At 37.9% G+C, this 10882-nt stretch overlaps 1 protein-coding gene across 1 annotated transcript in view; it reads right to left on the bottom strand.

Moving 5' to 3' along the window:
• esrrga (estrogen-related receptor gamma a) overlaps positions 1 to 10882 on the bottom strand; it is a gene marked incomplete at its 3' end in the record, with an annotated part of 148832 nt that continues 137950 nt past the window's right edge. Inside the window, exons 7-8 of the mRNA XM_044097855.1 lie at positions 2638 to 2748; positions 1 to 26 (exon numbers count right to left, since the gene is read on the bottom strand). Of these exons, the coding sequence (XP_043953790.1) occupies positions 1 to 26; positions 2638 to 2748 (137 nt within the window). The remainder of the gene's footprint in view (positions 27 to 2637; positions 2749 to 10882) is intronic.

The following is a 10882-nucleotide window of genomic DNA, read 5'->3' as shown; positions in this document are numbered from 1 at the left end:
GTTATCTGCAAGGCAGCCAAAGGCAACTGACATGACCACCAGACAAGGAGACAGACACAGAGACAGAGAGATAGTGAAATTTTTGTCTTGGAAGGGTAAAAGCTGTTCCAGACCATTCAGGTGCAAAAATGTGACATGAATGAAACACCTGATTAAATACAACTGCTGTGAGTTAATACAGGGTTTTTGCATTCTTTTTGTGTGTGTGTAAAATTAACAACTTCAGATCATCAGTCTTGCTAAATCCAAAATGCAGTTTTCAGATGACGATTTCATTTATTAGGGAAAAAAAGCTATCCAGACATGCAAAAATGGTTATCAGCATATTGTTCTGGGAAGATTCTATTGCAGGTTCAAGTCCTGAGTTTGAGTAGGCTGCTCCAAACTTTGATTCTGTTTCATTTCTTTTTAGAAATTCAGAAGTGACAGCAAAAACAAGAATCCTTGGGTTCAAGGTCATGAACTGACAGACATTCTCTGTTAGGATTTACTGGTAGAGTGAAATTCATGGCTCAATCAACATCTGCAATTCTTCCAGGTTCTGAATCAGCAAGGCAGCCTAAGACCGTCAGACTAACACTACCATGCTTGACAGTTTTAGGATTTTTTTTAATTTGAAATGATGGTTTTACATTTTAGTAATAAGCTCTTGCTGTGGTTAGTAAAATCCACACAGAAACATGGTTGCTCACAGTTAATTTGTGATTTAACAAAGGGGGCCAATTGTATTTTCACATAGGATTAGATTGGTTGGATAGCTTCTTTCCTTTAATAAATAAAATTGTGACAAAAAACAGCTTTTTAAATGACAATTTTTTTCTGGCGTTAGAATGAGTTTGAATATCTCAAATGTTTAAAAGTGACAAAAAAAACAACATAACTCTGTACATGTAGTGATAAAGGACTTGGCATAAAACACAAAATCTGGATAAAAAATGTCACAACTGGCTCATAGTGCGCCCTATTAAAAACAAAATAAAAAATATTATTACACAAAAATCCATGCACCAAAAACTAAAACATTCATCGAAAGACTGCGAGTTTAAAGATGATTACAACAAGCAATTTAAGTTATCATAAATGTTTGCATCGTAGCCATACAGAGATTTACTTTACGGGTGCATATAGAGAGAAAGGATAACTCTGAAAGCTAAACAGCTCTGCTGGCCACAGTGACATGTGGTGATGAGATCTCTATGGCCCATTAGTAGCAGACTGATATCCTACTTCCAAATTAATCCACAGACTAATCAAGCATGGGGATGTTGGTGCACGATGGAAGAGCAAGTGCAGAGCGAAAGATTGAAAAAGATGGGGGGAGGAGATTAGGGATGAAAAAACAGGCAAAGACAGGTAGAAAAAGAGCCACAGACTGATTGTAAAAGACGGACAGGAAGCGTCTAGAGATGTGATAACTAGGCAGATATAAACAAGAGGGAGTGAAACAGAGCTGTGAGGATAAGCTGTGTATTGATTTAACACAGTCCACCACCCCCAAATCTTTTATATTCACACAAATGAAATGTATGTATCCACACACGCACGGTCCAACTCTGGGGTCATTTGAGCCTCACCACTCCGAGTCACACTGCAGTACCTGAGAGTAAATCTTATTTAATGTTTCCCTAATTAGAATCAATGGAAGCCCATTTCCAAACCCTGGGCTATTGTTCTGTTCTCAAACAATCAATTGGGACGGTGAGGCTAGGGATTGGGCTACAGACAGATAGGCTGTGTGAGTGCTCCGATCTGTGAGGATGACAGAGGGGCAGGAGGATTTCATATGTGACAGAAATAAAAGTAGCTATTTAACAGAAAATGGAGATAGGAGAAATATTTGGACTTGTCCTCTATTACAAAGGACAACCTTTTGCTATATTAACAAGACTAACCATAAAGTTTATGTTGAGTGCTAGGACACTCATCCTCTTGGCATGCCAACATAAACACAGTGCACACAAAATCAGTTTATTCCATCATTTCAATAATTAGTGTTGCAGAAGTCCCAATAAGCTGTCGTGCAGCCATTCAGCATATTGGCCTAGAGCAAAATATGCTTCAGCTTTAGGCAAAATGGGCTTTGGGGAGCAAGCTGCTAAACACTGCTCAATCTGCACAGCATGCGTGTGTATGTTGTGTGTACAAGCAGACGGTTAGCTAGAGAGCTAACTCTAGTTTGATGTGGTTGCCAGATTGGATTTAATCCGGATTAGGGTTACGGCTGTTCTGCCCACCCTCCCTGTTCCTCCTTCTCTGTCTGTCTGAGAAACGCTCTCATTTAGGCTTAATCTCCCCACGTCTCTACCTGTCCCCGTCACTCTCGCTCAGTCTCGCTTGTTAGGTGTTCACTCATCATGTTTTGGTTTTTATTCTCTGAAAAAGCAGCCAATCCAACAGAAGTTAAATTAATATATTTATAACAGGAAATGATCTAAAAAAAATAGCAGTAGAATAAAAACAGAGACAAACATTGTTCCAAACAGCTGGGTATTTTTACAACCTGTGTTTGTGTGCGAGCTCTCACTTGTAATGATCTTATTGTTCGACTTTCTATTTGCAGGTTAAGACCGTCCAACATTCTGACAGATTACAAACAGTTGTTAGATCTTAAATGGGTGTGAAAGTTTGTTTTCTTACATGGCTTTTTTGGGGGCAAAGCCAGCTGTGGGTTCAGGTACGGGCTGTTGTCTGCATCTATTCGGCGTTTGTATTTTTGTCTTCCACCGCGAACCCTGTCCAGACGAACACCTGGAAGACATATCAAAGAAAGAAAACAAGTATTATTTTCGTGAAGGCAAAAGAGACACTGATAATAATAAACACGTCATGGTTTTAAGCACATTCTAACTCAAGGAAAAAACATGTGAAAGCAGACATCTCCACTTAAGTATGTGTAGCTTTTTTCTTGTTAATAAACTTATTTACTCACTCAAATGTGATTTTTTATTTTTTTCTAAACTTTTTTTGGACTTTTAGGATCAACTAAAAGCTACAGAGTCACTATTTCAGTTCCAGTCTTTCCCACATTGTTTCTCTGGTTTTCTGGCTTCATGTTGCCCAATCTCTGCCTCCCGATTGCCGTCTCCCTCTCTGTCTCGTTAATTAATTGACACAAAGGAGTCCTAATTGAATTAGGCCTATCCCTCAAGGGATTGGATGTTACCGTGGTTACCACTTAAAGGTGGATAAGGAAGACAGAGGTGTTATGTGCTTTAGAGGAAGAGAGGGAAGGACTGAAGACGATAGCAGCAGAAAGGAGAGAAGAGCAGGCCTGAAACACTTAAAGTTTAGAAACCACACAGAAATACTTTCGTATTTTTGTACCAGTGAAAATGAAAGCAAGTAACTTGGGTTGGAGCAGAGAGATTAAATATTTGTTCAGAATAGTTTTTGTCATAATGCCTTAAAAAATTTGCTTTATGCTAAACAAATGTGCAAATGTTGATGGCACTTTAAAGATGGACAAATTTGCAATTAAAACCAAAACCATGCACATCAACTTTTACATAAAGCAGCTAAATTTTATGAAATGTATAATTATGGCCAGTTATTAACATATTTTCCAACTATAAGCTGTATAAACTTAAAAGCTTATTGAGCTTAAGTGTCACAAGTAAGGTGTATTTTTCTAATGAGTGACTGTGTAACCTATAAACACTAACACCAGATATCAAAATGCGTATAATTAAAGTGTTAGACATCAGGTATTTTTGCCATCCAGGAAAGGGCTTATCGATGAAAGACAAGGCCTCCTTCCTCATCCTGACCTAAACCCTGAAAAAAAACTTATGGACCTTTCTTAAACAGGACATTTAAAAGGGAAGGAGAACAGCCCAGCTCTCTGAACAGTGTCTGGAAGACACCTGCAGTTGATGCAAGAAAAATTTAATCACCAGTAGTTTAAAAAACTGACAGATTCCATGCATTGGGAAGTTTGTTGCTGTTATTGAAAGAGGTTTGGTCATTGATTTGTAGCTTGAGAAGTCAGTTTAGTTGCAAATTTTAAAAGGTCATTTTCACATTACCCGGTGAAAATAAAAAGTCAAATGGGAAAATTTTCATCTTTAATTTATTTGCATAATAATTCTGCCCTCTACAGTTGCCCAATAATGGTGCATAAATGGATTTTATAAGAAAGCCCAAACCTCACCCTTGCTTTCTTATATTTTAAGGTCTGAGGTTTGTTCTAGTCCATTATGGTCACTGTGTGTGTTTTATTGACAATTCTAATCTAAAATTCTAGACTTTCTTTACTTATCTTGACCTTGAGGACAGAAAATGTGAATTAGCTAAAAGCTATAATCTGGTATTGTGTGTGGAATGGTGACATTTATGTTAAAGCTGTTTGTTGCCCCTTTTTTAAGTGAAGTTAATTATTATTTTGAATTTATTTAAAGCACTCTAAATAATTGAGAAAATGGCATCTGTCTAATAATTGTGCACACAGTAGTGTGAAAAAAAATCTCTGATATTTTTTCATTTTTGACATGCAATTGGTAGCAATTTCAAAAAGTGGTTTCTAGAATATGCTGAGAATAGTACTACATTTATTATCTGACAAAAACCTTATGTTTTACTAATCAACAGCAACACTTGGAAAGACTTTCTTTGAGACATTGCACATTTAAATTATTTCACTGCTTTGTAACAGGAAGAGAGACCAATGAGGATGTGAAAGCAAGAAAGATTTGCTCGCTCACCGAGATCTAAATCATTTGGAAAATATGCTGACCACATTCAAAACAACACAGAGATGTAACATGAAGATTTCAATTGCCAGAAAAGGAAAAATATCACGAAGGATAAACCAGGCCTGCGAGTACTCATAGATGTGCTATAAATTTAGCATATTTAAACTGCACTCATTAACTCTACTGCGAGTGCGTGTGTGTGTTCATGTATGCAACTGCTTGAGGCAGAGATAGGGGGACAGAAGGACTGACAGTCCAGGTACAGCAGGGGGCCCAGTGTCAGCAAACGGTCAAGAGACTCTTAACACTAGGAGGTACAAACCTACTCAAACACCTATTCTGTGCTTTTTCCTCTCACATACACACTAAAACTACATCTATATTTCTCTAACCCACACCGCCGTGTTGTGTTTGTAAGCCCTGACAAGAAGCACGCTCACAAAGCACTTGGGTCACTGGTGTTCCTGAGAAGGGAGAGCAAATGGAAAAGCAGAAGTAGAAATGGTAAGGGAGAATAAAATGAAGTGCAATTTAAATTTCTGGTTCAAGCTATCAGTAAACAGAGACTGATCTGAAGAAAAATGCTCAGTTTAAAATCAGCACAAAAAACGGCAGGGATCCCCTAAAACAACAATCGTGACACCACCAGCATGGCCACAAAATTAAAAGGCAGCATGACATCAAAACAGAAATAGAATAAAAAAAAAAAAGAAAGCAGCTGCTGTAATGTTACCTATGTGATTAGAGAAGCCACATAAATACCAGTGTCTACAAATAAACCTATTTAACCTATTAAATTTATTCAGTACTGTACATAGACTAAATACTGTATTCATTTATAATAGATCATGTGGAGTCTTATAATTGGTTCCTTTATTGTATGAATATCTTTAAATAGGACTATATGTTGAAATAATGTATCAAGATGACTCAATCTGGAATATTATTTCAAATTCTAGTTTTTATGAAAATGTTCATTTAAATGGATGGCTAATCATTTAATGTTCCGATACATAACTAACTTAGATAGAAAACTTGCATTAGCTCCTATGGTAAACAAATGTATGCCTTTTCAATCAGCATTGTCTAAATAAATTATTCAGTTTTACGTTTTGCAAAGAACTTGGAATATCATATCATTTGTCATTAATCAAGGTATTTTTGTTTTGGCATTACGGTACATTTTTTAAGGTTTCTAGAAGATCGCCCATTTGGCCTAGGGTGTAAATCATGAAGTATTGGTGTCATAAATCAGATAATGACCTTTTCACTTCAACTCTCGAATAAAGAGTTAAGTCTTTCAGCACAATATACCTGCATGATTTTTGTATGCTTTCTTTTACATTCCAACTTTCAATTCTCTCTTCTACTCGTGCACCTAGAAGACCCTGAATTCACTCCATAAAGAGTCCTTTCTAACTACCTCATCTATTTTCCACCAAATTAACTCTCTCTCAGCACTGATTAATGGTCAAATCTAAATGAATCAAATTAAAAATTGAAAATTATATTTCCAAAGCTCACAAAAAAGAGACAGGAGGAAGCTCGTAGGAGAGTGAGAGTGTGTTAACTCCTCTTAACAAATGAGCCTTCAAACCATAAAGAATGGGCGAGAGAGGGGGAACGAAGGGAGGAGATGAGAGCGGAGAAAGACTAGAGAGAAGAGGGCCGTGGGGGAGTAAATGTGGAAATTAGAAATAATGACACATAAGAGGGAAAAAGAAAAGGAAGAGAAGAAAGACTGAACACAAGACAGAATGTAATGAATAAAAATAAATAAAAAAGAGCTCTTGTACGACACGAAATATGAGGAAAGAAAAGAAATTTGAAGAATACTGCATACTTTGCCTAAGAACATTAACTTTTCCACATTTGCCATGTTACAACCTGAATCTTCTGTGTTTCATTTGGAACTTTATGCGTCAGACCAACCCACTTCACATAACTATCAAGTGAAGTAAAAGATACATTGTTTATTTATTTATTTATTTTTTTACATATACATTTCTGAAAAGTGTGGTGTGCATGTATGTATTCAACCCCCCCAAGTAAAATCCAGTACAACAAGTTGCCTTCACAATTCACCTTATTAGTAAATAGAGTCAACTTGTGTGTAATTGACTGGAGAAGCATTAGTTGAAGAAGAAAATCATTGAAAATGTGTATTCATAATTGGCTCCCTTTGCAGTTTGTCATAAGTTACGTAGAGGACATAGGAAAGAATGTGCTCTACTTACATGAGATCAATCTGGCTCATATGCATAATGCTGTGTGACAAAAAAAAATAAAAATAGCGCTGCGCATAACCTTAAACACACCATAACCACTGAATCAAACTAGTTGATTCAGACATAATATGTCAAAAATCTATGCAGGAATACTTGATAGGTGTTTACAGAGTCTTAACTCAGGTGGATGAAATATAAATGAACACCTAGTTAATTGTATTATGTAAAAATATGCAATGATGTATCAAACAAGAAAAATTCTAAGGGGTGTGATTACTTTTGCATGGCACTGTCGATGGAGACAAACAGAGACCAGAGTGATGTCTAAAACAAAATATATTCAACTAACAACAGCCCTCAACTTGCACTCTCCCTTCAATCTCACACACAGAAAAAATATCCCTTCATAAATGTTTTCTTGTCACTGTTATGTTTCCTAACTTTTTTGCTCTTTTGCCAATATTGTGTTACTTTAGTTATTTGTCATACTTTCAGTTATGCACCCACATCCACCGAAGTGTGCTCACAAACACTGCGACAGTGATGAAGGTGAATGATTTCTATCGTGGGAATATTGCTGTCTGTCAATAGCCCGATCTCCACTGATCACATCACGATAGATTTTTTTTTTCTTTTTTACACTGTTCTGGCGTCACTCTGTGTCAGCATATGTGCGTGTGCGTGCGTGTGTGTGTTTGTGAATAGATGAAGGATTGCGAGCAAAATGCCTTTGACACCTGAATGCACATGCAGGAGAAAGACAGAGGGGAGAGGAAAAGACAGAAGAGGAGGGAAGGAAAAACAGAACACAGATTGATTTCAGATGGTCAATGAAAATGGTGAGAGAATTGGGGGATAAATAAGAGAGTCGTGGGAAGGAGCAAAGGGGGGAGTAGGTAGACAAGTAAAATGAATGAATTTTTGTAGATCACAGCCAAAAGGAGTTAACTGTAGATAGACGGTAAAAAAAAGATCAAATTGTGGGAGACAAAGGAAAACAGAGAAATGAGGGACCACATATTCCTTCAGTGTATTAACTGTGTTGAAGTCACCTTAAACTAGTTTTAGACTTAGATGTTGTGTATATGTGTGTTAAGCTGCATTGTGGATGTAATAACATTACAGTTTTTCCGGTGCGGCTTTATGGAATGATGGGTGAGTGCAGTGGGCAAGACAAGAGTCCCATTTAAATCTAGTGTGTATCTGTTACTGGTATTACTTGGGTCTGAGGACATAAATCTGCTGACACGTTAACATTGCTGGGACTCATCCTTATTGCTGCAAAGCATAAACCTTTTCAGCATGAAGAAAATGGCAAAAAAAACCCCAGATCTGAGCATAACACTTAAAATGTAAAGGTTAATAATCAGTAATCATATAAGTATGTATTGCATGAATAAATATAGGTTGAATGCGGAGAAAGACACACACAGTGAAAACCAAACATTTTTTAAGTGCAGCAAAAATGTTTAGAATACACTGGTGATGTCAGACATTTGTCCGATGACAGAGATAAAATAAAGGCGGTATGAGCGAAGTTGAGAGGAGAATGTGTGGTGTCATGCAGTGATGTTTGTTTAGACCAGAACAGATCTGAACAGCCGTGCCTAAGGCAGTGGGCAGGTGGCTGTCACTGGAGTGTGAATTTGTAGCTGCGTGTGAGTGAGATCGAGTGAAGTACCAGAACAAGTGTGGTCTTCCTTGCACACATAACACACTGAAACTACAATCTGAATATTCCACTGCACATTTAAAGCATTTTAAAAATACCTTAATAGAACTAATAATTGATAAACTGTTAAAGTATCAAAAAAAACGTTTTCATATGTGTCTAAATTGTAGGAAAAAAAAGAAGAAAAAACATGCTGCAATTTACAATACTGTCATGTCTATGTACCATGTGTATTGTTTAGGATGCATCATAGTAAAGCAGGTGAACTGGGAGGAAGGCTGTAAAATTCACAAGGCCCTACTGTCTCAGAATAGTTTTACTATACTTGATGATAAAAAATGTACTTCTGTTTTCACAGTCTGCGAATGCTCAAATTGTCAAATAATTATTAGCTAAATCAATTAGGAAGTAGGTTGCAATAACGACAATTATTTGGCGTGAGGTAAGTAAATTTTCACCAGTGCAGACAGAGAGCCTGCATAGTGTAGCTTATGCATTGTTTCTATTTGGTCATAGCTGCCACATTTGAAACCTACACACACACAGTGTTAGAAGGTACTGATTAAAAGCCAAGGCAAAATACAAAGTGTCATGATTGGAGTAAAAGACATTTAGAAGTAGCCCACCTTTATACTTGCCTACCTAATTATTATGTGAGAGTGTTTCTGGTAGGAGCTTTGCCTGCTAAAATTCCTCCTTTTTTCTCTCTTTGCAAAGAAAGCATTCGTGAAAGAGAGCGGACCACTTAGGCCGATCTCTCGTCACTCCATTTCCATTATCGCTTCTTTCTAGCAGGGATGCAACCAGATGCCAGTAGCACAATCACACACAGTCATGCAGGACAGACACTACAGGGCCAGATTTAGATACAAGGCTCCCATGGGGGGAACTCCAGACGCCACCAGTTGTCTAGCTCTCGCGTCTTTTGTTTTTCCCCAACTCTCGCCTCCTTCAATCTCACCATCACCCCCATTCATCCCTTTTGTCATTTTCCTTTTAGGTCCCCTGTTGTTTATTTATCATCACATCTCTATGCTATTTTTTTCTGGATCATTACATATGTAATTGAGTAATTGAGAAAGAGAAACTAAACACAAACTAGTTGATTCAGTTGACATGCTCTTCTTCAACCATTTAAGTCAAGCAAACGTCTACATGTGTGCAGGGGCAACGAGGGTGGATGCCAGTCATCAAGATAGCTGAGCTTTCAGTCGAGTTAAGATCCACACACATTACCAGCTGTACACACACACACACACACACACACACACACACACACACACACAAGTAGCAACGCTCACACAGACTGGGGCCTTCCACCTGATCTCACTCATTAGGTCTCAGAGGCTATGGGGAGCAGGGCCAAAGCTGGCACTAGGTGTTAATTTGTGTGTGCATACGTGCGTGTGTGCGGCATGGCGCCAAGGTTTATATCTACAGACTGAGGACTTGTCCCTCTAGATGCACAACCATCCCAATCCAGCTGGCCATTTATGACTTTATAAAGATGCAGGCATTGAATTCAACGCATTCTGCCTGCTTATTCAGGATTCATCTTCAAAGTCGCTGCTGAATCTGAGCAAATTTGTCCGTTTGAGCATATCTAAGCTATATGTGTCTATTGAATAATGCTGGCTCCATTGCTGCATGACTGCCAATTCCTTTCATATTTACATGTTTAATCTGTGTTTTGTAATGATAATAATTCTACAAATCACAGCTGATGTTGGACATGCAATGTCTGTAATGTGTGAAATGTTTGCAGTTAGGATTAATTGACGTCTCTCTTGCTCCTACAGTTTTTACCTGTGTCTAGCTGCTTTATCATCCCCCTTACCATTTCTCAGTAGATTTGAGCCCCACCCCAATGACCTTTTGGTCTTCAGCTGACGCATCATTACGGCCCCATTAAAAATGGACAGCCAGCCATTGCCAGAGGGGTTGTTCTCATAGTATAATAAGAATGTTTTTTAATTGTCTTGCTCTGGAAATTTGCTGCTACATATTTGTGGGTGGGTTCCAGAGGTTTGTTCCTGAATGACTTGATTGCCAGTTTGTTCAATGACTGTTTTGCTCTCCTCTTCTTCTTCACAGTAGATGATGTCTAAACACAGAGCTGTGTCAGCTTATTCATAGATCAGGTGTGTTTAAGAGAACATGTATAAAAAAAATATCTGCTCTGAGTTGGTTTCCTGACCCCTGGCCTCTTGTTCTTCAAGTTCCCATCTACACACAAACACACACTCACATACCGTTCCTTACTGCCTCACTTGCTCTTCATCTCACCATCT

This window comes from Gambusia affinis, linkage group LG02 (assembly GCF_019740435.1).
Source record: "Gambusia affinis linkage group LG02, SWU_Gaff_1.0, whole genome shotgun sequence".
NCBI lineage: Eukaryota > Metazoa > Chordata > Actinopteri > Cyprinodontiformes > Poeciliidae > Gambusia > Gambusia affinis.
This window is presented reverse-complemented; position numbering and strand designations above follow the sequence as displayed.